We start from the raw sequence: 22,590 nt of genomic DNA, 5'->3' as shown, positions 1-22,590 counted from the left end.
TACTCCGACATATGAAAATTGAAGCTTAAAAACTGTTGAATGAGAGTTGAAAATTAAGAGAAGGTGAGAATTAAAACTTGATAATTGATAATTGAAAATTGAAAACTGAGAATTGAGAATTGAAAGTTGAGAATTGAAAATTGGGAATTGAAAACTGAAAATTAAGAATTGAGAATTAAAAGTTGAGAATTGAATATTAAAAACTAAGAATTGAAAATTGAAAGTTGAGAATTGAAAATAGAGAATTGAAAACTGAGAATTGAAAATTGGGAATTGAAAACTGAAAATTAAGAATTGAGAATTAAAAGTTCAGAATTGAATACTAAAAACTAAAAATTAAAAATTGAAAGTTGAGAATTGAAAATAGAGAATTGAAAACTGAGAATTGAAAATTGGGAATTGAAAACTGAAAATTAAGAATTGAGAATTAAAAGTTCAGAATTGAATACTAAAAACTAAAAATTAAAAATTGAAAGTTGAGAATTGAAAATAGAGAATTGAAAACTGAGAATTAAAAATAGAGAATTAAAAACTGAGAATTGAAAATTGGGAATTGAAAACTGAAAATTAAGAATTGAGAATTAAAAGTTGAGAATTGAATACTAAAAACTAAAAATTAAAAATTGAAAGTTGAGAATTGAAAATAGAGAATTGAAAAGTGAGAATTGAAAATAGAGAATTGAAAACTGAGAATTAAAAATAGAGAATTGAAAACTGAGAATTGAAAATTGGGAACTGAAAACTGAAAATTAAGAATTGAGAATTAAAAGTTGAGAATTGAATACTAAAAACTAAGAATTGAAAATTGAAAGTTGAGAATTGAAAATAGAGAATTGAAAACTGAGAATTGAAAACTGAGAATTAAAAATAAAGAATTGAAAACTGAGAATTGGAAATTAAAAATTGAGAACTGAGAATTGACAATTGAGATTTAAAAATTGAAAATTTCTACATTTTAGATTTGAAAATTAATAGTTTCTACGTTTCCAGATCTGAAAATTAAAAATTCCTACAATCCTCGATTTAAAAATAGAAATTAGAAAAAATCTACACTCCCTCATTTGAAAATTTTGAAATTTATAAGTTCATATCTTATTAATTTATGAATCTCTGAATTTTCTAATTTCCCAATAACCCAAATGGTCTAATTTCCTAACGTTTTGAATTTTATTGTAGTTTTTTCAGAATGCAAATTTCCAAATTTGAAAACTGCAAATTTTATGAGTTGGAAAATTAAAAATTGAAAACTTTCTAAATTCAAATATTCAAAATTGTTACTCAGAAAATTTGCAATCTAAAAATCGTTACACAGTTCTAATTTCAAAGTTAATTTCTCTGCAGAATAATTAAGATAATTACAATATTTAGCACAGCACAAACCAAAGGAAAACTGTAACGTGTGCTCTGTACTGTAATAATTAATTCTGAACTGTGATTAATCCGTGATATGCTCTGATACCAATTTCTATAACACAACGAAGTTTTTCTTCTTTTAATAATTAGCTCAATGAAATTTCGCGAATTTCTTTATCTCAAAGGTGGTTGCCCGTGTTGAAAGAGAAACTTAAACAGTTGACTGACGAATCCTCGCATGCATTATTACGTATACACATATGTACTTAGTCACCGGAAACTAACGGAGTTATATGTCCATAAAATCCCGCAATTCTTTTATAAACACGCCGTACTCTGTAAGTACATATTTGATGATTCATCTTCACATCATAAAACTTCTGATGCATGGAAAACCTTTGAGGGGAATTATTAGTTTCGCAATTATTAGATTTTAAGTACGTATAATGTGAGATCAGTATTTTGTATACTGTTAGAATATTAAGTAAAAACAGGAAAGTAAAGTTGTACTTTACTATTCAAAGCATATGCAATAAATAACAGTAAACGAAGTAAATATTTATGAGTAAAAATATTAATACAATTAATCTATATAACATGTACATTGTGTACATTAATTTTGTTATTATTTTTAGTATATTTATTTTATTATTATTTTAATAAATATTTATTTATTTTTCAATAATTTAGTATCATTAATATTTTCATAATATATTAACAGTGACACGCTATTCAAGCTATAAATCAAGTATTACAAGAAAAATTATGCAAAATATAATATACATCTAACTTTCCACTGATAAAATAAAATATTACATTTGTACGTTCACGTTTTAATGCGTGAAGTGATTTCACGCTTTCGAAAGTCGCGCGCATTTGCACTGAAAATGGCGGCTTCCTATCTGTCACACTGTCCCTTCACTCTCTATGTAAAATATATTAGCGTCCTCATTCTGTCTTCACTAAAACATAACTCTCAGTAGAAAATAGAGAAATGGCACACGGTAATTGTCTGCAACGACGCATTTCAAATTTCGCGCCTGAATTAAACATACTCGTGATTATCTAAAAAGAATGTTCACAACATTGTTCGCGCCTCAGTTCGTGCGTGAAGTTCGCGAGAGCTGCAAATCGAAATTACAATTGAGCGTTATTGTCTTCCGACGCGAACGGAGAAAGATTGACAGATTTCGTTTTGTTAAATCAATTATTTTCTGTGTACTGTTTTATTCGTCTTAATGTGTTACTTGTTTCGTTATTTATTTCAGTGTTTGTTGTTTAAATAAGTGGCTTGTTTCCTGTGATTTAGTTTGTCGTTAACAACCGGAAGAAGTAATGGTGCGTAATATCTGAGTTTTTTGATCGAATGATATATTTGTCATGGTGATGATTTATGTTCAGTTTCAACCAAATGAAAATATTTATGGAATTGGAAATATGGTGTTTGTGTTGTGAAATAAATATTTATGGAATTGGAAATATGGTGTTTGTGTTGTAAAATTGGGAAAGATAAGGAATTACGATAGTGGAATAAATATTCACGTTATAAATATGTCTTACGTTTATGTTACGGTTTTATTGCCATTATATTAGAAGTTTGATTTTATCAGGTATAATGATGTGTATTTTACAGTTTAAGGTTGACTTCCAAAGTCAGTTTCCACTGTTTACTGTTTACAGTCCGTGCGCGCCGTTATATTCAAGGTTAACGAATCTTACGCAGGTACGCGGCTGAAAGGTTAGACAATTTAAGAAATTGGATATTTCAGAATTTTAGAATTAAAAAATTAAGGAATTTATAAACGTGGGAATTTGAAGATCTAAAAATTAGAAAATATGAAAGTATAAAAATTTGAGAATTGTGTACTTATAAAATTGCAAAAATGTAATTATTTTTTTAGTTTTTAAAATCTATTAAGATTCTAATTTCTTAATACTCTAAATTTTGTATTTTTTAATGCTAGAGATCCTAAATTTCTACCACTGCAAATTTTATAATCTGAAAACATAAATTTCCAAACGTGAGAATTTGAATATGTGAGAATTTGAAACTTATCAGCCTGAACACTTATAAATTCCAAAATTTCACGAATATTTTGTTAGCTGTGAGAACAGTGAGATTTAAAATCGCAGAAAAGAAAAAGAGACACGGTTGGCTTAGATGGGTGTTCGAATATGGTTGTATCCTAGCGCACACCTGACAGACAGCTGTGCCATGGATCGTCATGGTCCTTGGCCACGTATAATTCACTGTTCCCCATCATCCTTTCGGGTACTATACCGTGCATTAAGCCATGCGTGTCCTCGTAAATATTTCACTTCCTAACGTTACATAATGGGGGTCAAAATTGAACGGACGCGACGGTTGAAAGTTCGTAAATCTTGAGAACGACGAATTTAATATTTATAGCAGAAAATAGAATAAACTGGAAATACACAATAGTGTAGATTTTACTCATCTACTTATTTTATAAATATTCCAATTAAATGTTAAAATACTATTAACATAATGAACACCATCACGAAACATGTCTGAAACTCGTCCCGATTCAACCAGACCTAATCTGATCTAACCTATACGTAACCCACACATGACTTCGATCTAACGTGGTCCAACATAAACCTAACCTACACTTAACGCGATCTAACTGATACTTAACTAACACCTAACTCGATCTAATCGATAACTAACTAACACCTAACGCGATCTAATAGATACTTATTATATACTTAACCCACACGTAATATGACCTAACGTATATCTAACCTACACATAACCTATGCATATACCTAACCAGTATACTAATATGTATTAACCTATACATAACACACCTAACATATATTTGACACATACCTCGCCAGACCTAACACGTACTAACATATAGCCAACCCGACCTAACATATATTTGACATATACCTAACCGGACCTAACATGTGCTAACATACACCTAACCCGAGCTAACATATATTTGACATATGCCTTATCCGACCTAACATGTACTGACATATACCTAACCCGACCTAACATATATTTGACATACGCCTTACCGGACCTAACTTTGACCAACCCTATACCTAACCCGTCCTAACATATATTTGACATATACCTAACCGGACTAACCTTGACCTAACCCACCATAACTCATACTAACCGGGTAAAGCTCGGGTTAGATATAGACTAGATACAGGTTAGTACAGTATATAGTATAGATCAGGTTACTCGAGTTAGGTATATGTTACATCTAGGTGACGTCACATTACATTCTATTGGGAAGCGAAAAGCAGCATTTGTAGGCACCTCAGTTTTTGACCTCCAGAAGGTCAATGCATGGGTGTTAAGAAAAACAATGATTACCGTTCGTTTCCTGTGATCGAGGTAATAATACCCGTGGTAAGAAAATGTTCACAATGTAAAAAACTCGTTTTCGTAAACCCAACCGGATAATTACCACATTACTGAACATACATACATGTGTATTCCCTTATGTGTACTCAGGAGTTCTCCATGCATTATCTATAGGTCAAGGTTGACAGTCAATATATTTGTAATTAGACTCCGTCAATATCCCTTGGCAACGTTGACGAAATTGATCGTTAATATGGAAGTAACGGTTAGCGAGGAAAAACATTCTACCGTCTTGTCGTTTAATTAACCTGGACAAATAAGGTACAGTAACTTGAGGTAACGGAGAAAAAGGACTAAAATATTTGACGACGGTGAACAGGAATACATGTTAAATACTAATAAATATAGATAAGTGTCTGTAAGAGTAATTTGTTATTCTTGGTCATTGATTTAATTTGTATATTATGTAATTATAAAACTATTTATGATATGAAATACTGGTTTTTACATAATTATAATGGAACAGAAATTAGTATTGCTGTTATAAAGATATAGGAAGACTGTAGGATTAAGTAAACATAATTTTTTGAAATTTTTTAGTTTGAAAATTTTGAGTAATACTGACATATGTATAAGTTTCTGAATTTCTACATTTGTATATTTTTAAATTTCTAAATCTCTCAATTCTTTAATTCCTATTTATAAATTTCCAAATACCCAAATGTCTAAAATTGTAAAATCTTGAAATTCTAAAATTTTAGAATTCCAAAATTCCATAATTCTAAAAATTCTAAAAATCCTAAAAATTCCAAAAATTCTAAAATTCTAAATTTCCAAATTTTTAAATCTAACTTTTAAATCAAATTTTTAAATTTTACAAATTTCTAAAGTTCCAAATCTTTTGTTTTCTATTTTATCAACAACTTTTCAATTGAAAATAATGAATGACTAAATTCACTTAAATCTTTAGAATTAAATTATTTTCTACGCGTAGCAGATTTTTAAAACCGTATAATTTCAAGTTTTTATGCACTTTGCATTTTGAAGGAAAGAAGTGCCAACTTTACTTTTACGAAGTCTTCGATATAAATGAAAGATACAGCGTGATGCGTACACACCCTGAAACAGTGTTTCTCAACCTATGTTTCGCGCCCATTTAGGGGTTGTAAATTGTTTTCTTAAATATCATTACAATTTTTATGACTTTTCTATTTAAATTACATTATCATACTTATAATCATATTTTACAATTTACCTTAATTTATCCTGTGTTACCTTATCTTATTTAATCAATATTATAACACTAAACTTTGTTATAAACAAAAATAAAAAAATATATTAAACCGTTAATATTCTTTTCTGTTTTCTATTTTCATTGTGAATGCTTAATGTACACACTGGTTTAAATATCGGGAATATAAATTATTTATATTGAAAAGTAACTGTTTTTAAGTTATTCTTACTTTAAAAGTAAGGATCATTTGTATTAGTTAATAAAGTAAGGATAATATATACTAATTATTCAACTTTAAATTATTCAACTTTATTAATTAGTATATATTATCCTTACTTTGTTAACTAATACAAATGATCCTTACTTTAATAATTAGTATAAATGATCCGTACCTTATTAAGTAACAGAAATTACCTTAACGGTATTAATTAGGTCAAATTATCCTTTTTCAGTTAGATTAAATTTAACTAGGTTATATGAGGCCATATTAACATTTTTTATTTTTACGAATAGAATTTATTGAAAAAGTTTAATGATAAAAATTATGCATTTGTTTGTTCAGAGATTTTTACTTAAATACATTATGTTATCATTCAAACCTATTTATTCTTATTTAGACTTCAAATCTACTTATAATTTAAATCTATTTACTCTTTTTGAAAATTAAAATTTTTTCTAAACATAACCTAACTAACTTAAATATTCCATGAATCAGATTTCTTTATGCTTGTTTAAACTTTAGATCTAACTAACCTAATTTGATATAGTAGATTTTATTTCGAATTTATTTATCTTTGTAAATTTCTAACGTTTCTTAAAATAACCCTTACTTCACATACGATACTATTCAAATGTATTTATAGGGATTTTGAAATAGGCTACTCGATTTTCTTTTTTAATTTTAAGAGTTAATTAGCTACTTTCATTACACGTCTTTATTGCATGTCTTCGAAATCTATTCTAATCGTCACGTGTCAACCGTCGCAAACCGGCAACCGTCACACACCGAAAATTATCGAAAATTACCGAATTGTTCCGACTGACGTCCTATCGAAAAAAACTGTCCTTTTTTAACGTTCCTTGTTGACAGTATATATGTTGACTAATTTAACATCCAAAATTTTATTTTTTGTTTTTATAAATTTTTAATAAAGTATCTAAAACCTATGTATATATATAAAATTCTTTTATTCATACGAACAAAATATGTTAATAAACTTTTCACTAAAAAGTGACACCATGTACAAACAGCCATCAACAATCTTCCAACTTTGTATTCACATACATTCGCAATTTCAACTGTATTTAACTTTTACCTATTACTGCACGAACAGAATATTTTCAATTATTCTAGTTCCAAGAGTGCAATTTTTACTTAAAATACTATTATTAGATCACAGTATAACTTGATATTTTTAAAATTCAACGAATCTCAAAACGATTAGGTGCATAAAATATTTAAGAATCACTGTACACAACAATGTCATTCACATTTTACAGAATTCAATTTACTATTTCACTTCACTCACAGAAGATGGCGCTTTAGTCGTATAGACCCATCCTGCCTAAATCAAGTATACCATTTTACATACTTTAAAGAAGCTTAGTTTATTATTTTCTCACAAAGGGGAAATGTCGCTTGTGGAAACCTCCCATATTTCCTAATTACACTACTCTCTACATTTTAACCTCTTAGCCACGACGCGCCACGATAGTGGCTTTCGCAGTTACCATCTTTCTCTACGACGGTCCACTATAATGGCTTCTGCAAATGTCATCATACGTTAGGTAGCGCCACTATAGTGGCTCACTCTACTGGCCCACTCACTCACCGTTTCAATCGAATGATCGTTTTCTTGTTTTGATTCGCACTTTTTGCCTTCACCACGTTTTATAAGAGTAATAACAAATCTCTTTGCACTAATACGATATTGGAAACATTTGCAAATTACATATTTTGTGAATTTTCTAAAAAAGTAAATTATCAAAGTTAAAGTACATGCATCATATCTTTGGGAAAAATTATAATTTAATCATCAAAAATTTCATTCCAATGTACTCGCGTAGAGAACAGTATTGTTACGCATTGTAGTGCTGTTCACGCGTAATTCGCATCAAACACTGCCGTACAGAGAAGCAACGTCGTGTTAAATACAGTTGTGTCTAACAGGTTAGAGGTGATGAAAATGCAAGAATAAAGTTTGTTTATTGTTAACTTTTTCGTTACGAAACCTTTATTGTGACGTTTATGGTATTTTCTTAATTAAAATAAAGAGTAATGACAGCTCGGGTAACTTCGATTCTCTTCGGTATTATTCGGATAATCACGTGATACATCTGACAGTCAAAATTGTAAAATGGCTGAAGCGTCTGAATGCGGTTGAGGAAAATGATTGATAATAAAGTTTTTTGATAATGAAGATAATAAAATGATTGATAAAAATATATTGAAGTTATAATAAAGTTTCGGAATAAGCTTATCTCTCTATTTAAGAGACCATTAAAAACTTCGTTCCAATGTACTCGCGTAGAGAACAGCATTGTCACACATTGTAGTGGTGTTTAAGCGTAATTCGTGTCGAACTAAGAGGTTATAGAATTGCGGCGATTCAAAACAAGGTTGAGAAACTCTGGTAAAAAGCACGCGGTAGCCATCTGAAAATTCAGTGGTTTTGCTCGTGGCATCGAATATAGAAAAGCACCATTTAAAGACAGAATCGTGACAGGAAGTTCGATCGATTTTTCCTATTTTCCAATGTGTTGTGTGTTGTTCTGCATCCCCTAAACACTTACGTGTGCTGCATTATGCGTCTCGTTACGCGACCTCCGCGGGCTGTGCAATTTACTTGGATGCAACACGTTGTCAGTTTTCCTGTTTCGACGATGCATCGGCGTGCATAGGTATCGGCGGTAGGCGGAGGAATGAACTTTCTCGCGCATAACTTATGCAGATCGATCGGCCATTGTGGACGGTTACTTAATACGTTTACGAATATTAGTCATAGTCATAACACGACTGGGCCGAACGTGTCGCGTGGGTTTATAGACCGAGACCGCCTTGGCGCCTCTGCGAACGACACGATTCAAGGTACAGTCGACAACAAATCTGGTTTCCTTTCAAAAATTGTGACAAAGGAGGAATAAATCATTGGCTCGATCACATTTAGAAAATTCTTGAGATATAAATAATTTTGGAATGGGGATGTAATTTTGGGGACATTTCGATTTTAGGATTTTGGGATATAGGAATTTGACGATCTAGGGATTTGAGGATCTAAGATTTTTATGATCTAGGAATTAGAAGATTTGAGAATTTAATGATCTAGGGATTTCAGAATCTAGGAATTTAGCAATCTAGGGATTAGGGAATCTAGGAATTTAACGATCTAGGGATTAAAAGATCTAAGAATTTAATGATGTAGGGATTTCAGAATCTAGGAATTTAGCAATCTAGGGATTAGGGAATCTAGGAATTTAACGATCCAGGGATTAGAAGATCTAAGATTTTAATGATCTAGGGATTTCAGAATCTAGGAATTTAGCAATCTAGGGATTAGGGAATCTAGGAATTTAACGATCTAGGGATTAGAAGATCTAAGAATTTAATGATCTAGGGATTTCAGAATCTAGGAATTTAGCAATCTAGGGATTAGGGAATCTAGAAATTTAACGATCTAGGGATTAAAAGATCTAAGAATTTAATGATGTAGAGATTTCAGAATCTAGGAATTTAGCAATCTAAGGATTAGGGAATCTAGGAATTTAACGATCTAAGGATAGAAGATCTAGGGATTTCAAAATCTAGGAATTTAACAATCTAGGGATTTGGGGATACAGGAGTTTGACAATCAAGGGATTTGAAAATATAGGAAATTGACAGTCTAGGAATTCGAGAATGTAGGGAATTTGACAATTTAGTGAAAGGAAAATTTAGGAATTTGAGAATTTGTAAATGTACGAATATGGAAGTCTAGGGATTCGGGAGCCTAATTTGAAAACATTGGGAAGCTAAGAATTTAAGAATTGAGAAATTTGTAGATATATATATTTGAGAACTTCTTAATTTATGGATATCGAAATATAAGAATCTAGGGATTCGGGAGCATAAAAGTTTCGAGACATAAGAATTCTGAAATCTGAAGACGAAATTTGAAAATTCGTATAATTAGAAATCTAGGAATGTGCAAATTTTTTTATTTAAAAATTTAAAAATTAATTTAACATACAAAATTCTAAACTTATTTAACATTAATAACTACAAATTGTACGCTATGATTCACCATCAGTATATTTATGTACGCTACGTGAAAAGGAATTTGAATTTTCCCGCCAAAATCGTAACCACGTGCATCTGTTTACAATTTAAGGTCATTGACATCATTCGTCGAACGAGTTATCAATAAAAAAACCATACTGCGTTAAAGATACCTGTGAAACAAGTTGAGAATACCTGAATGTAAATATAGTATTTTATTAGCAACTTCTTGTGTAAAATTTTTGAACCAGTAGATTAAATCTAAATTACTAAATTTCTACTTAAATTTCTTTTCTTTTGAGACCGTAATATTCTTAAAATATATTTTAAAAAAGTGAATAATTTTGGGGTCCTTAAAGCATAACTAAAGATTACAATAATTTTTTTGTTTGCTCAAGATGTAAAAGAGAGTGTTTCAAAATTAGAAGGTTGGCTGCCACAGTGGTTCCGTGGTGTAGCGGTTATCACGTCTGCTTTACACGCAGAAGGTCGCCAGTTCGATCCCGGCCGGAACCATTATTTTTTTCATTTTTTTTTTTTAAATGTATTTATTGTTTAAATAATAATTTAACTATTGTTAAATAACTGAATATTATTATTTTTAGAATAATTAAAAATTATTATTTTATAAATTGTTACTTCTTTTAAAATTTATATTATCAAACAATATTCATTTATTCTGTATTATTAATTTATTATTTAAATCGTCATTTTAAACATTTTGTTTAATTTTTTGAATAGAAATCTTGATTTCAGGGCAAAAATAGATTTTTTTAATGATATCAGACATTATATTAGAAAAGTGATAAGCACTGATAAGTACCTATAGTTAATTCTTGCTTTCTTTTTACAAATGAGGATTTGGGATTAATGCACTTGGCTATGAAGTAGGAGATTCTAGTGTGTATTATGTTGTAGTTTGTTGGTTTGAAATTATCAACTATATATTATATTATATTATTGTATATATTTGCAAGTATAAATTGAATATAGAAATTATAATTATTTATAAAATGAAAATTTAAATAACATTTTTATCAATATTAATTTTTTATATGATATAAACTTATATTCGCACATTTCAAAGTTTATGGTTTTGAAAATTTGTAAAATTTCTATATCTTGAAATTTATCAGTTTGAAAGTATGCAAAATAATTTATTTTCGGATTTATAAATTTAGAAATTTCTAAATCCTTGCATTTCAACACCTTTTCATTTAAGAATTTGTAAAAATTTGTAAATTCTTAAGTTTTACAATTTGGAAGCTTTTAAATTCCAGAATTTTGAAATTTGTAAATTTCGAAATTACTACAATGTGCATTTCTAATTTTGGAATTTGCAAATTTGTAAATTTGATCAATCATAGCAAGGGAATATCATGTTTTATCTAAATTTTCCATTTCCTAAATTCTTACATTTTTAATTTCTCAAACTCACAATTTCACAAATTCCAAAATCTTAAAATTTCCAAATTTCTAAATACCAAATTCTGAATACCAAACTTCCCTCATAAAGAAATCCCTAGATTTCCAAATTCATAAATCCTCAAATACCTATACTTCCAAATTTCTACACTCCCAATTCCCTTAATTCACAAATATGTCCCTAAGTTCCAATATCTCCAAATTCGTGAATCCTCAAATACCTATGTCTTCAAACTCCTACATTCCCAAACAGCTATATCCACAAATTACTAGAACTTCAAATCCCAAAGTCTCCTAATATCTGTGTATGTACTCAAATTTCTAGGTACCGAAACACCTATGTCCCTAAATATCTTAATATCATCTATAGCCCTAAATTGCTAAATCTCACCTATACCCCTAAATTGCCAAATCTCACCTATATCCCTAAATTGCTAAATTTCACCTATATGCCTAAATTGCTAAATTTCACCTATAGCCCTAAATTGCTAAATCTCACCTATAGCCCTAAATGGTCAAATCCCTACATCCCTACGTCCCCAAGTCCCTACGTCCCCAAGTCCCTACGTCCCCAAGTCCCTACGTCCCCAAGTCCCTACGTCCCCAAGTCCCTACGTCCCCAAGTCCCTACGTCCCCAAGTCCCTACGTCCCCAAGTCCCTACGTCCCCAAGTCCCTACGTCCCCAAGTCCCTACGTCCCCAAGTCCCTACGTCCCCAAGTCCCTACGTCCCCAAGTCCCTACGTCCCCAAGTCCCTACGTCCCTAATACTCTACATCCCCAAGTCCCTGTGTCCCCAAATTCCTTATCTCCCCAAGTTCCTCTTCTTCCCAAGTTCCTCATCTCCCCAAGTTCCTTATCTCTTCAAGTCCCTATGTCCCCAAAAATTATTAGTCCACCATTCTTAACCCCAAAAGTCCCATATACCTACATCCTCACATCTCAAACACTTAATTACCTATCTTCCTAAATCCTCAAATCCCTATATTGCTGATCTTTCCATATCCTTAACTCATCCACAAACGTAACTTATGTATTTATCGATTATAGATGTTTTTGATATCGACTGAACAGAGTATTATTTGTTGTTTCAGATGTCCACGTGGCAGGCAAATTGACGTAGGCTGCAATGTTGCTGTCGTCGCTATGAACGAGAGCCGGTGCTACGTTGATTCGCCCGTGCTCGCTGAACATCAGCCATTCAACCGGAATGGGAAGGCAGTCAGGTGTGATTATCATAAACGTAGCCCCGCACTACCGTATTATAATACCGATCCGCGTTTAATTGCTCGCGACAACGAGGGCGTGGAGAGAAATCGTACACAGCCCGCTGATTTATCACCCGTAATTGAAGAGTAGAGATCCGAAAGTATTCCGTGCGTCACGTCGCGTTCCGAACATTCGTGTCGATTAATTTTCACCTCGATGTTCGCTCTACCCTCTTTTTTTCCTCGCAGTTTAACACGTCCTCGAAGGTACACTTTGTATCGCGATTTATTTTCGGCGGACGATCAACTTTCGAGCGATACCCTGTGATTTGAGTTTCGTACAGTCACCGGCAAACAAGATAGAAAATATTCTTTGATAAAAGGGTTAGGTTTGTTTTGAGGGATTTTGGGGATTTGAGGATTTCGGGGTTGAGGATTTGGGGGAAGACGAATTGGAGGATCTTGGGATTTCGGGAGGAGAGATGGTAATTGGACGAGTTTGTTATTTGGGAATTTAGAGTGGTTCAGTTTAGTGTAATTCTATTCGAGGTGATTCAATTTGACGAGATTTGGTCCAATGCAATTCGATTTCAAGTAATTCAATGTAATGTGATTTAGCTAAATGCGATTCAGTTCGACCCTATGTAATTCCATGTAATTCAATTCTATGTAATTTAATTCCATGTATAATAATTGAATTCGATGCTCAACTCGGCGAGATACAGTTCGATGTTATTGAATGCAATGCAGTTCAATTAGATATAATTGAATTCCAGATATGATATAATTCAATTCGATGTCGTGCAATTTGATATAACTTAATTGCTATAATCCATTTCAATATTATTCAATTCCAAGTAATTCAATTCCGGGTAATTGAATTTGACACGATTCGATTCCACTCCACATAATTCAATTCTAGGTAATTAAATTTGACATGATTGAATTCTGGATAATTGAATTCGGATGTAATTTGACTCGGCGTGATTCAATTTCGTGTAATTGAAATCGACGTGATTCAACTTGACATAATTCAATTCTATGGAACTGAATTCGATGTGATTGAAGTTCACATAATTCAATTTCGGGTAATTGAATTTGACATGATTCAATTCCACATAATTGAATTCGAATGTAATTCGACTCGACGTGATTCAATTCCGTATAATTGAAGTCAACGAGATACAACTTGATATAATTCAACTCCAAGCAATTCAATTCCGTGTAATTGAAAGTTACATGATTTAATACAATATGATTTATTCTAACATGATTCAATTTCACGTAATTGAATTCGATGTAATTCAACTCCACATAATTCAATTCCATGTAATTGAATTCGAGCCAATTCAATTATGTACACTTGAATTGAACCTCATTCAATTCGATACAATACAACTCAAGGGAATTCAATTCCGTATAATTAAATTCGATATGATTCAATTGCACGAAATTGAATTTGACTCGATTCAGTTACATATATTTGTATTCAACCCGATTCAACTCATTGTTACCTAATTTCATACAATTCAATTCTTCGCAATTCATATCAGTATAATTCAATTCTATGTAGTTCAATTCTACGTGATTTAATTTGACACTATTCAATTCCACATAATTGAATTCTATGTGATTCAACTGGACTTGATTCAATTTTACAGAATTGAATTCGAGCTAATTCAATTACATGTACAGAAATGCAACCTAATTCAATTCGATGTGCTTCAACTCAATACAATTTAATTCCACATAATTTAATTCAAATAGATTCAATTACATGTACTTGAATTCACCCCGATTCAATTCAATGCGATCCCATTGCATACAATTCAATTCTTAGCAATTCATTTCAGTATCATTCAATTCCGTGTTATTGAATTCGACGTGATTTAATTCGATACGATTCAATTCCACGTAATTCAGTTCGACGCGATTCAATTCGACACGTTTCAATTCCACGTAATTAAATTCGACGGAATTGAACTTGACTTGTTTCAATTCCACGTAATTGAATTCGACGTAATTGAATTTGACTTGATTCAATTCCACGTAATTGAATTCGACGTAATTGAACTTAACTTGATTCAATTCCACACAATTGAATTCGACGTAATTGAACTGGACTTGATTCAATTCCACACAATTGAATTCGACGTAATTGAACTTGACTTGATTCAATTCCACGTAATTAAATTGAATCTCATTTTATTCGCGATTCAATTTAGTTTAATTCAATTCAACATAATTTAGTTCCACGTGATTCAATTCTATTATACATCCTTCGCATCTACGCAATTCATTTTAGTACTGTTGAATTCGATATAATTCAGTTCAACGCAATTCGATTCCTCGCAATTAAGTTCAACACAACTTAATGATTTAGAATTCTATTTAACATGATCCAATTCCATGCGATTAAATTTAGCGTGTATTAATATGACATGCTTCAAATTAACGAAATTCCGTTTAACACAGTTCAGTTGACCGTGTTTCAATTTATCGATCGTAAATATTCCCACAGGGTTTAAGATCTTACGTTGCGTTCAGTCTGAACGATTAGCGTGCAAATTGTTCGGTCACACTAAGCGCCTTAAACACAAATGAGAACAAGTTTCTTCAGTCACGCTTTAAACTTCAATTACAGTCTCCTATGAACTTCAATACTTTACCTTTATTTTCCTCGTGCTGCGCTTTCACGGGCGGTTTAAACAAACTTTTAAAAAAGTAACTTTGTAATTGAATTAAATTTAACGGTTTTTATAAAAACAGAAATCAGGGAAATAAAATACGTTTGCAGTTGTTAAAGTAAGAACGAAGGAAGCTATCGTAACAACTTTCATAAACTTATCATTTCTTACCGTTTATATAATCTAAGTTTAAATAGCGTTTTAAATTGGCCTTTATATCGAAGAAAATCGAAGAGTATACTGAGCGCAGTTTAAGCTTGAATGTAAATTGTGAAAAGTAAGTTTGAAGAATGTTTGAACTATTATTAAAAAATCTGCCCTGAAGGTCTTAAGCCGGGCGTTCAGTATAGTGAATTAAAATATGGCTGCTGGATAAGCCCTCTGTTGTACGATTACTTTAATTCCACCAAAGGTAATGCATGTTTGGAATTTTCAGAGATAGTATTAATAGGAAAATATCGATAAACAAATATTTTCTGTTCAACAAATTTATTTCAGGAAATGATGATATAATTATTTTATACTTGCAGAATTGTTAAGAAGACTAACAGAAAATTTTAAATAAATTCAGGAATGTTATTATTAACTATGAAATTGTTGTTTTATATTTTAAAAAATACAACAATTTCATTATAATATTTTATAATGCATATTTATAACAGAATGCAAAATACAATTTCGTTATAATATTTATAATGTATATTTACAACGGAATGCAAAGATGGGTTAAATCGTATTGTAATAAAATGAATTGAATCTAATGGAAATAAAATGTTCCATTTAAGTTGAATATTTTAATTATTTTAACCGTTATTATAAATAGAAATGGTAAAATTTAGTAGCATTTATAATAGGGAATTTATCAAGAAATATGTAGGATTAGTTATTACAGTGAATAAAATATGTGTATTATATGGTGTCCATTTCAGGGGATCGAAGAAGAGTGTGCTATTCTACACCACCGATTACGGGGACGAGAAAGAAGATCTAGGAATCAAGCTTCAGCAACGATCAGTTTCTCTGGTAAGTTTTTCAGAAAAGTGTTTCTATTTTTTATTATTATCTACTAACTTCAGTGCCATATGCATCACAGTTATAATTTTCCTTCAAATCGTGAACCATATTGTTTTTATAATAAAATAAACCGTAATTTGTAATTGAATTTTGTTCGAAAGAAATATTGAAAAAGAACGGCACGCCTTCGACAGGACGCGTCCGAGCAACTCGGAACAGTTCGGCAATCTTCGATAATTTTCGACGCACGCGACGGTTACCGATCAGTGACGGTTGACACATGGCGATTAGAATAAATTTAAGAGCCGAATAGTTAACACGTGTAGTGTAAATAGGAAAAATAATAAACACATATAATTAATAAATTGTTAAATTAAAAAAGAGTTGTGGCGATCGCTTCAATATCCTAACAGTATTCAAATGACAGTGAAATTGTTAAAGGTTTTTGTGCACCGATACAAAGAAGAGAACCGTGTCGACTTTGTCGAGTATTGGAAACTGAATCAGAATTTGCAAGATGACAGTAGAAATCAGCAATGTTACCTAGAAAGTTCCTTGCTCATAATTGAGGTTATGCCACCAATATTTTACAATTTGTAGTTTTTGATAGAATAGTTCGTGTTACTAGAATTCAAAACTCTCGTCAGTGACGTAAAATGTTCTAGACAAAAATTCGATTAAACTATAGTTCTGTACAATATCCATCCTTACTTATGCAATTAAATCTAGATAAACTTCGACAGATTTAATCCATTAGGAGCATAGTTTACTCGCAATTGGAAACAGCGTGTCCATGTTACTTTACAATATAAACCGTATGCAAAATGGCGGGAAAATATGGAATAGATTGGAACGTACACAAATATTTGGAAAAATATGGAGATTTTATCGTCGGATAAAATCGAATAATAACTTTTTCAGAATTAAAGCTAGAAATTGAAGGTAAGAATTTGCCTAAAAATTAAATTTGACAGATTTCACGTCACTGAGAACATATTGGGTTGTTTTGCGTCAAAGTCAATACTCATACGAAAATAACAGAATTATTTATAGGACGTTATTATAGATAGACGGGTATCCAAAGAATTTTCGGTCACAGTTTATTTTGAGCGAGTGGAAAACAATATGCAATTAAGTAAAAATATAAAAGACGTACTGATCGATATTTTCGAATCCGCTTCCCATGCAAAATTCTCAAACCACTCGAATAGAATTTTGCGTCAGTACAAAGGTGCACGCTAACGCATTCCCAATGGAGAACGCGTTAATACGTCATAGCCGTATATATCTGCAATTTTCACGGATGACGTACTGGCTATCTTCGCAAATGAAGTATTGATACATCAGAGTTACTCGTTATTTCAGCAACCGTGAACAATGCAATGTATCAATATATATTTAACCGCGTTTTTAATCTGAAGCACTTCAATTTGACTTGATTGAACTCATTGTGGTTATACACGGTATTATGAAAAGAAATTAAACGCTTTGAGATAAGAATTCATCTAGTAGATTGTAGGGAAAACGGATAAAGAAATGCATGATATTGAAGGGTAGAAGAAATTTTCTGATTCATTTAGAAGCATGGTAATTTGAGAATGAGGGTATTGGAAAATTTTAAGAAGTTTAGGTATTCAAATTTTGAAATATAAAAATTCGGGAATTTAGAAATTTTAGAAATCAGGGATTTAGGAATTTCAGAATTTAAGAATTCAAGAATTCAAGAATTTAAGAATTTAGGAATTTAAAAAGGCAAGAATTTAGGAATTCAAGAATGCAAGAATTTGGGAATTCAAAAATTTAAGAATTTAATAATTTAAGAATTTAATAATTGAGAAATGTAGAACTTAGCAATTCAGAAGTTCATAAATTTAGAAGTTCAGGCAATTAGGTTTTTAAGTATTCAAGAATTTAAGAATTTTGGAATTCAAGAATGTAAGAATTTATGAATTTATGAATGCAAGAATTGAGGAATTCAAGAATTGAAGAATGGAAGAATTCAAGAATTTAGGAATTGAATAATGGAAGAATTCAAAAATTTAGGAATTGAAGAATTTAATAATTGAGAAATGTAGTAACTTAGCAATTCAGAAACGCATAAATTTAGGAATTCAGGTTTTTAAGAATTCAAGAATTTAGGAATTTAAAAATTTTGCAATTTAAACATTTGGAAAGTAAACGTATAGGAATTGGGGAATTCAGAAATTCAAAAAAGTGATTATTTGATTAATTAAACACCAAATTGGTTCCCTAAGTTTAAAAAATCAGTAAAAAAAATTTTTGAAATCGTGAGTTTCAAAAATCACTAAAAAATATTTTTGAAATAGTAATTTTCAAAAATCATTAGAAACATTTTTTGAAATAGTGATTTTCAAAAATTCTATAATTAACAATAATATAATGTATTATATAATAAAAATAGAATAAAATTTATAAATTTGCGGATATAAGTAAAAAAATGTTGCATTTTAGAAATTCCTAAATTTGAGAATTTAAAAATATACATGTTTAAAAATTTAGGATTTTTACAGTATTTCACTCAGACAACATCCAAGGGCCTCCGACATTAATTGAACATATCTCGAAGGAACAAAGAGCGTCTAAGTTAGAAAACCATTACCGGCGATATAGGCAATAGCGCTCTGTCATGGAACTTCCCGCTGGCTGATCGTGCCGCTTGAACGAAGTTAATTGAAGCGATTAAATGCAACCTTGCTTCGCAACGGGTTGTCTTCACTTTCGTTAATCATCGAAGATCGTGGGTGTGCTGGTCGAGCAAGCACATCCTGAACACGAGAAAAAGAACTAGTAATCATCGTCGAAGCTGGGTGCTTTTTGCTAGTTCCCCACACCCGGAAGACCGTATACACGGATAGCAGTTAGGTTCGTCAACTCCTAACCCCAGGATTAATTAGCGACGTCGACGTAGGACGACTCGGTTCTTGCGATCTTTATCGAACAAGGGTGATCGTCAAATTCCCCTTCGCCTGTTTCTTTATCATGAGATTGAACGTACCGATAGAAAGAGAAATCATTTGATACCGGTAACCTTTGTGGTCAGTGTTTTGAGAATTGAACAGCTCATATGACTAGTGGTATTTCAGTAAAACTATTTTTGTTGGTGATTTTGTAATACATAGTAAATTATTTTGATGAAAATTTTTTTGTATAAAAGAATTTTTTGAATAGCTTATAAGATTTATGTTGGAACTAAAGATTTTTTGGATTTTTTAGTTTCTGTATTTTTGGGTCTTTCGGCTTTTAAATATCTAAATTTCTAAATTTCTAAATTTCTAAATTGCAAAGTTTCAAATTGCTAGAATTACTACAATTTCAAATTTTTAATTTTTTGAGTTTTTGAATTTCTCAAATTCCTAACTTTCCAAATTCTCAATTTCTCAAATTTCTAAATTCTCAGTCTCCATTTCTTGAATTCCTAAATTTTTAATTTAGGATATTTACAAATTTTCATATTCCCAAATTTTTTCATTCTGAATTTTTAAATTTTTTAAATTTTCAATTTTTCACATTTCTAAATTGTTTTTTTTTATTCACGAATTTTTCTAATTCTAAAATACTCAATTTCCCAAATCTTCAATTTTCTACATTTTTAAATTTTTAAGTTCTCAATTTTTTATATTTATAAATTTTGAAAACCACAATTTCTAAAATTCTTAAATATTAAAATTCAAAATTTTTCATATTTCAAAATTGTCAAAAAAATATTTAATAAATATTTAATAAATTATTATTTAATTCTTTATTCTGCATTGTTTTCATTAAAACATGTGAGAGCTAATTGAATTCGATACGTTTTAATTTTGTTGTGTATCAGTCTGACACAATTCAGTTTTATATATTTCAATCGAACGAGTTTGATTCGACGCGATTTAATTACCAATATTCGTTTAGTGAGGACATTTTTCATATTCCGTAACTGAATTCGTTCAGCAAATTTTATTGAAGGTAGAACATTTTCTATATATTCATAAAGTTACTCTTCCATGTTCGGGATCTCACCTTGTTAATTACTCTTAGTCAATATTAATTGACGTGTCATAATCTCGTACCCCAACGCAACCACCCTAAATTACCATCTTGATTTAGACCGTAGTGGCACGTGGTACATAAATGGATCTAAAGTGGATAAACTTGCGAGTGAAACAGCATGTAATATATCTTACTGCAATATTATGTAATTACTAATTCTGTGTAATGACTAATTTAATGTTGTACAGTGACTGATGTGACTAATCTATTTTCTAAATACTGCATAAGATTGTACAATTCAAAAACCAGTATTTTTTTATGCAAATTGTGAAGTGTATAACTATTTTCTGTAGAACTCTTCAAAACGTCACAACTCCTCTGATTTTATTTAATGAATGTAATTTAGATTGTGAAGAATGATAAACTTGAAATATTAACTACAGCTGATCAGTTATTTTTTATAAATATAAAAATTATAGACCATAAAATATGGTAGTACTATATTCACATTCAGGACATTTTAATTTCCAAATTAAACATGTTAATTTTTCTGAAGTACTCAATTTCTAATACCCATAAATTTCTAATTGTTATATTTTTAATTTCTATGATTCTAAATGTCTAATTATTACATTTATAGTTCTCATATTTTTAAATTTCAAGTTTCTTAATTATCAAAATATTAAATATTCAAATCTTCAAATACCATAATTTTCAAATTTTCTAATATATATTTACATATACAGTCTAGCTACTATCCTCCATTTTGTTCGTGCTTATGAATACGCCATTAAAATAATTCATGATAACCTTCAACAACCTTTAAAATTCTTAAAACAGTATTATTAGTAACAATAGTATTAGATTATGGTTGCAAGACTTTCCTGTTCAATCCATCCACTACAGTATTATGTAACCAGACAATAATTTATATTTCATAATATTAAAAGAATTAAATTTACTTTAACTACATTATATGACGCATTACATTGTTGCAAGAAATAGAACTTACCGTGCAAAGAACGCTTACCTAATTCGAAATACTTGATCTGCACAAAAGTATGAATTCTAAATGTAATAAAACACTTCAGAGAAAAAAGAAGGTCGCTAAATATTGGTGGTGTATTGTGTTCAAGGACAATTTTTGTTTTTAAGGTGTACCATGTTGAACCGTTGCTAGGCAATCGACGGTTGCCGGTTTCCACGGGACTGCGACGGTCAGTCTATTCTAAGCGTCCGAATCGGTCCATTATAATTTTTCGTTTATTAAACATTATAAAGAGTGTATGGAGTGACTATGTGCTATTGAGGATGTCTGTAATACTTAAATAAATTACACAGGATGTACTACTATTGGTTTCGTGTGAAAATCGTCGAAAAGAGTGTCGGAATGTAAACGTAAACGAAAACGTCAATTTCGTTCTAAAATTTTCGACAGTCAGAAAGTGCATCACAATGATTGATTGTAAAACGAAGTTAATAAATGATTACCTACAATACTTTTTATACGGATTTAGTTATTGCGATTTTCCAGAAACTTACAAAAACACTGTGAAACTATTTGATTTGTTGAAAATATATGTAGATATAATTTTAATAACGTTTTTAACTGCTTCAGTGTATCGTGTTAAATTTTTTTGTGTGAATGATTAACTCGACTGCGTCGTTGATCCTGGGAAAGCGTATGAAATATGTAGAGGAGAGGTCAACGCGTTATTCAATTTCAAGGAAGATAACGAAAGGATTTTATATTTCTGAAAGAGTCGCTCGAGGCAACTGGCGTGCGACTGCGGCTCCGTCGAGCAATTACACGAAAGGCCCGATTGTAGGGCTCGTGAGAATTACGATTTCTCGGCCTCCTTGAAAATTCTCACGAGCATAACTATTCCTGCTCGTGTGAGAGACAGTTAACATGTACACACCGAAGTATTTGCTCTCTGTTAAGCATATTAGCATGTGCCTTCAATGTGGACAACAATCCTTTCTTTATTATTGTACCTCTGTTCATTTTTTATCTTGATACTGACACGAATTAACTTCGTAGGAGTGAAAATAAAATGAATCGTTTCCTCTCCTTCA

General features: G+C 30.9%; 1 protein-coding gene and 1 non-coding gene across 7 annotated transcripts in view; both read left to right on the top strand.

Annotated features, from left to right (window-relative positions):
* Positions 1-22,590, top strand: part of sprt (PDZ domain-containing protein sprite) — a 95,217-nt gene that overhangs the window by 24,580 nt on the left and 48,047 nt on the right. For 2 of the 6 annotated variants that reach the window (XM_076534608.1, XM_076534610.1), the window contains exons 2-3: positions 12,707-12,838; positions 16,437-16,530. In XM_076534608.1, coding sequence (XP_076390723.1) covers positions 12,759-12,838; positions 16,437-16,530 — 174 coding nt within the window. In that variant the 5' untranslated portion in view covers positions 12,707-12,758. Of the gene's footprint in view, positions 1-2,441; positions 2,692-2,732; positions 3,092-8,865; positions 9,022-12,706; positions 12,839-16,436; positions 16,531-22,590 lie in introns of those variants that run through there. The other 4 variants (XM_076534611.1, XM_076534609.1, XM_076534612.1 and 1 more) reach the window with 4 other exon arrangements.
* On the top strand, positions 10,632-10,704 carry TRNAV-UAC (transfer RNA valine (anticodon UAC)). The gene has a single exon. It is a non-coding gene; the product is annotated as a tRNA-Val (tRNA).

This window comes from Megachile rotundata, chromosome 8 (genome assembly GCF_050947335.1).
Source record: "Megachile rotundata isolate GNS110a chromosome 8, iyMegRotu1, whole genome shotgun sequence".
Taxonomy (NCBI): domain Eukaryota; kingdom Metazoa; phylum Arthropoda; class Insecta; order Hymenoptera; family Megachilidae; genus Megachile; species Megachile rotundata.
This window is presented reverse-complemented; position numbering and strand designations above follow the sequence as displayed.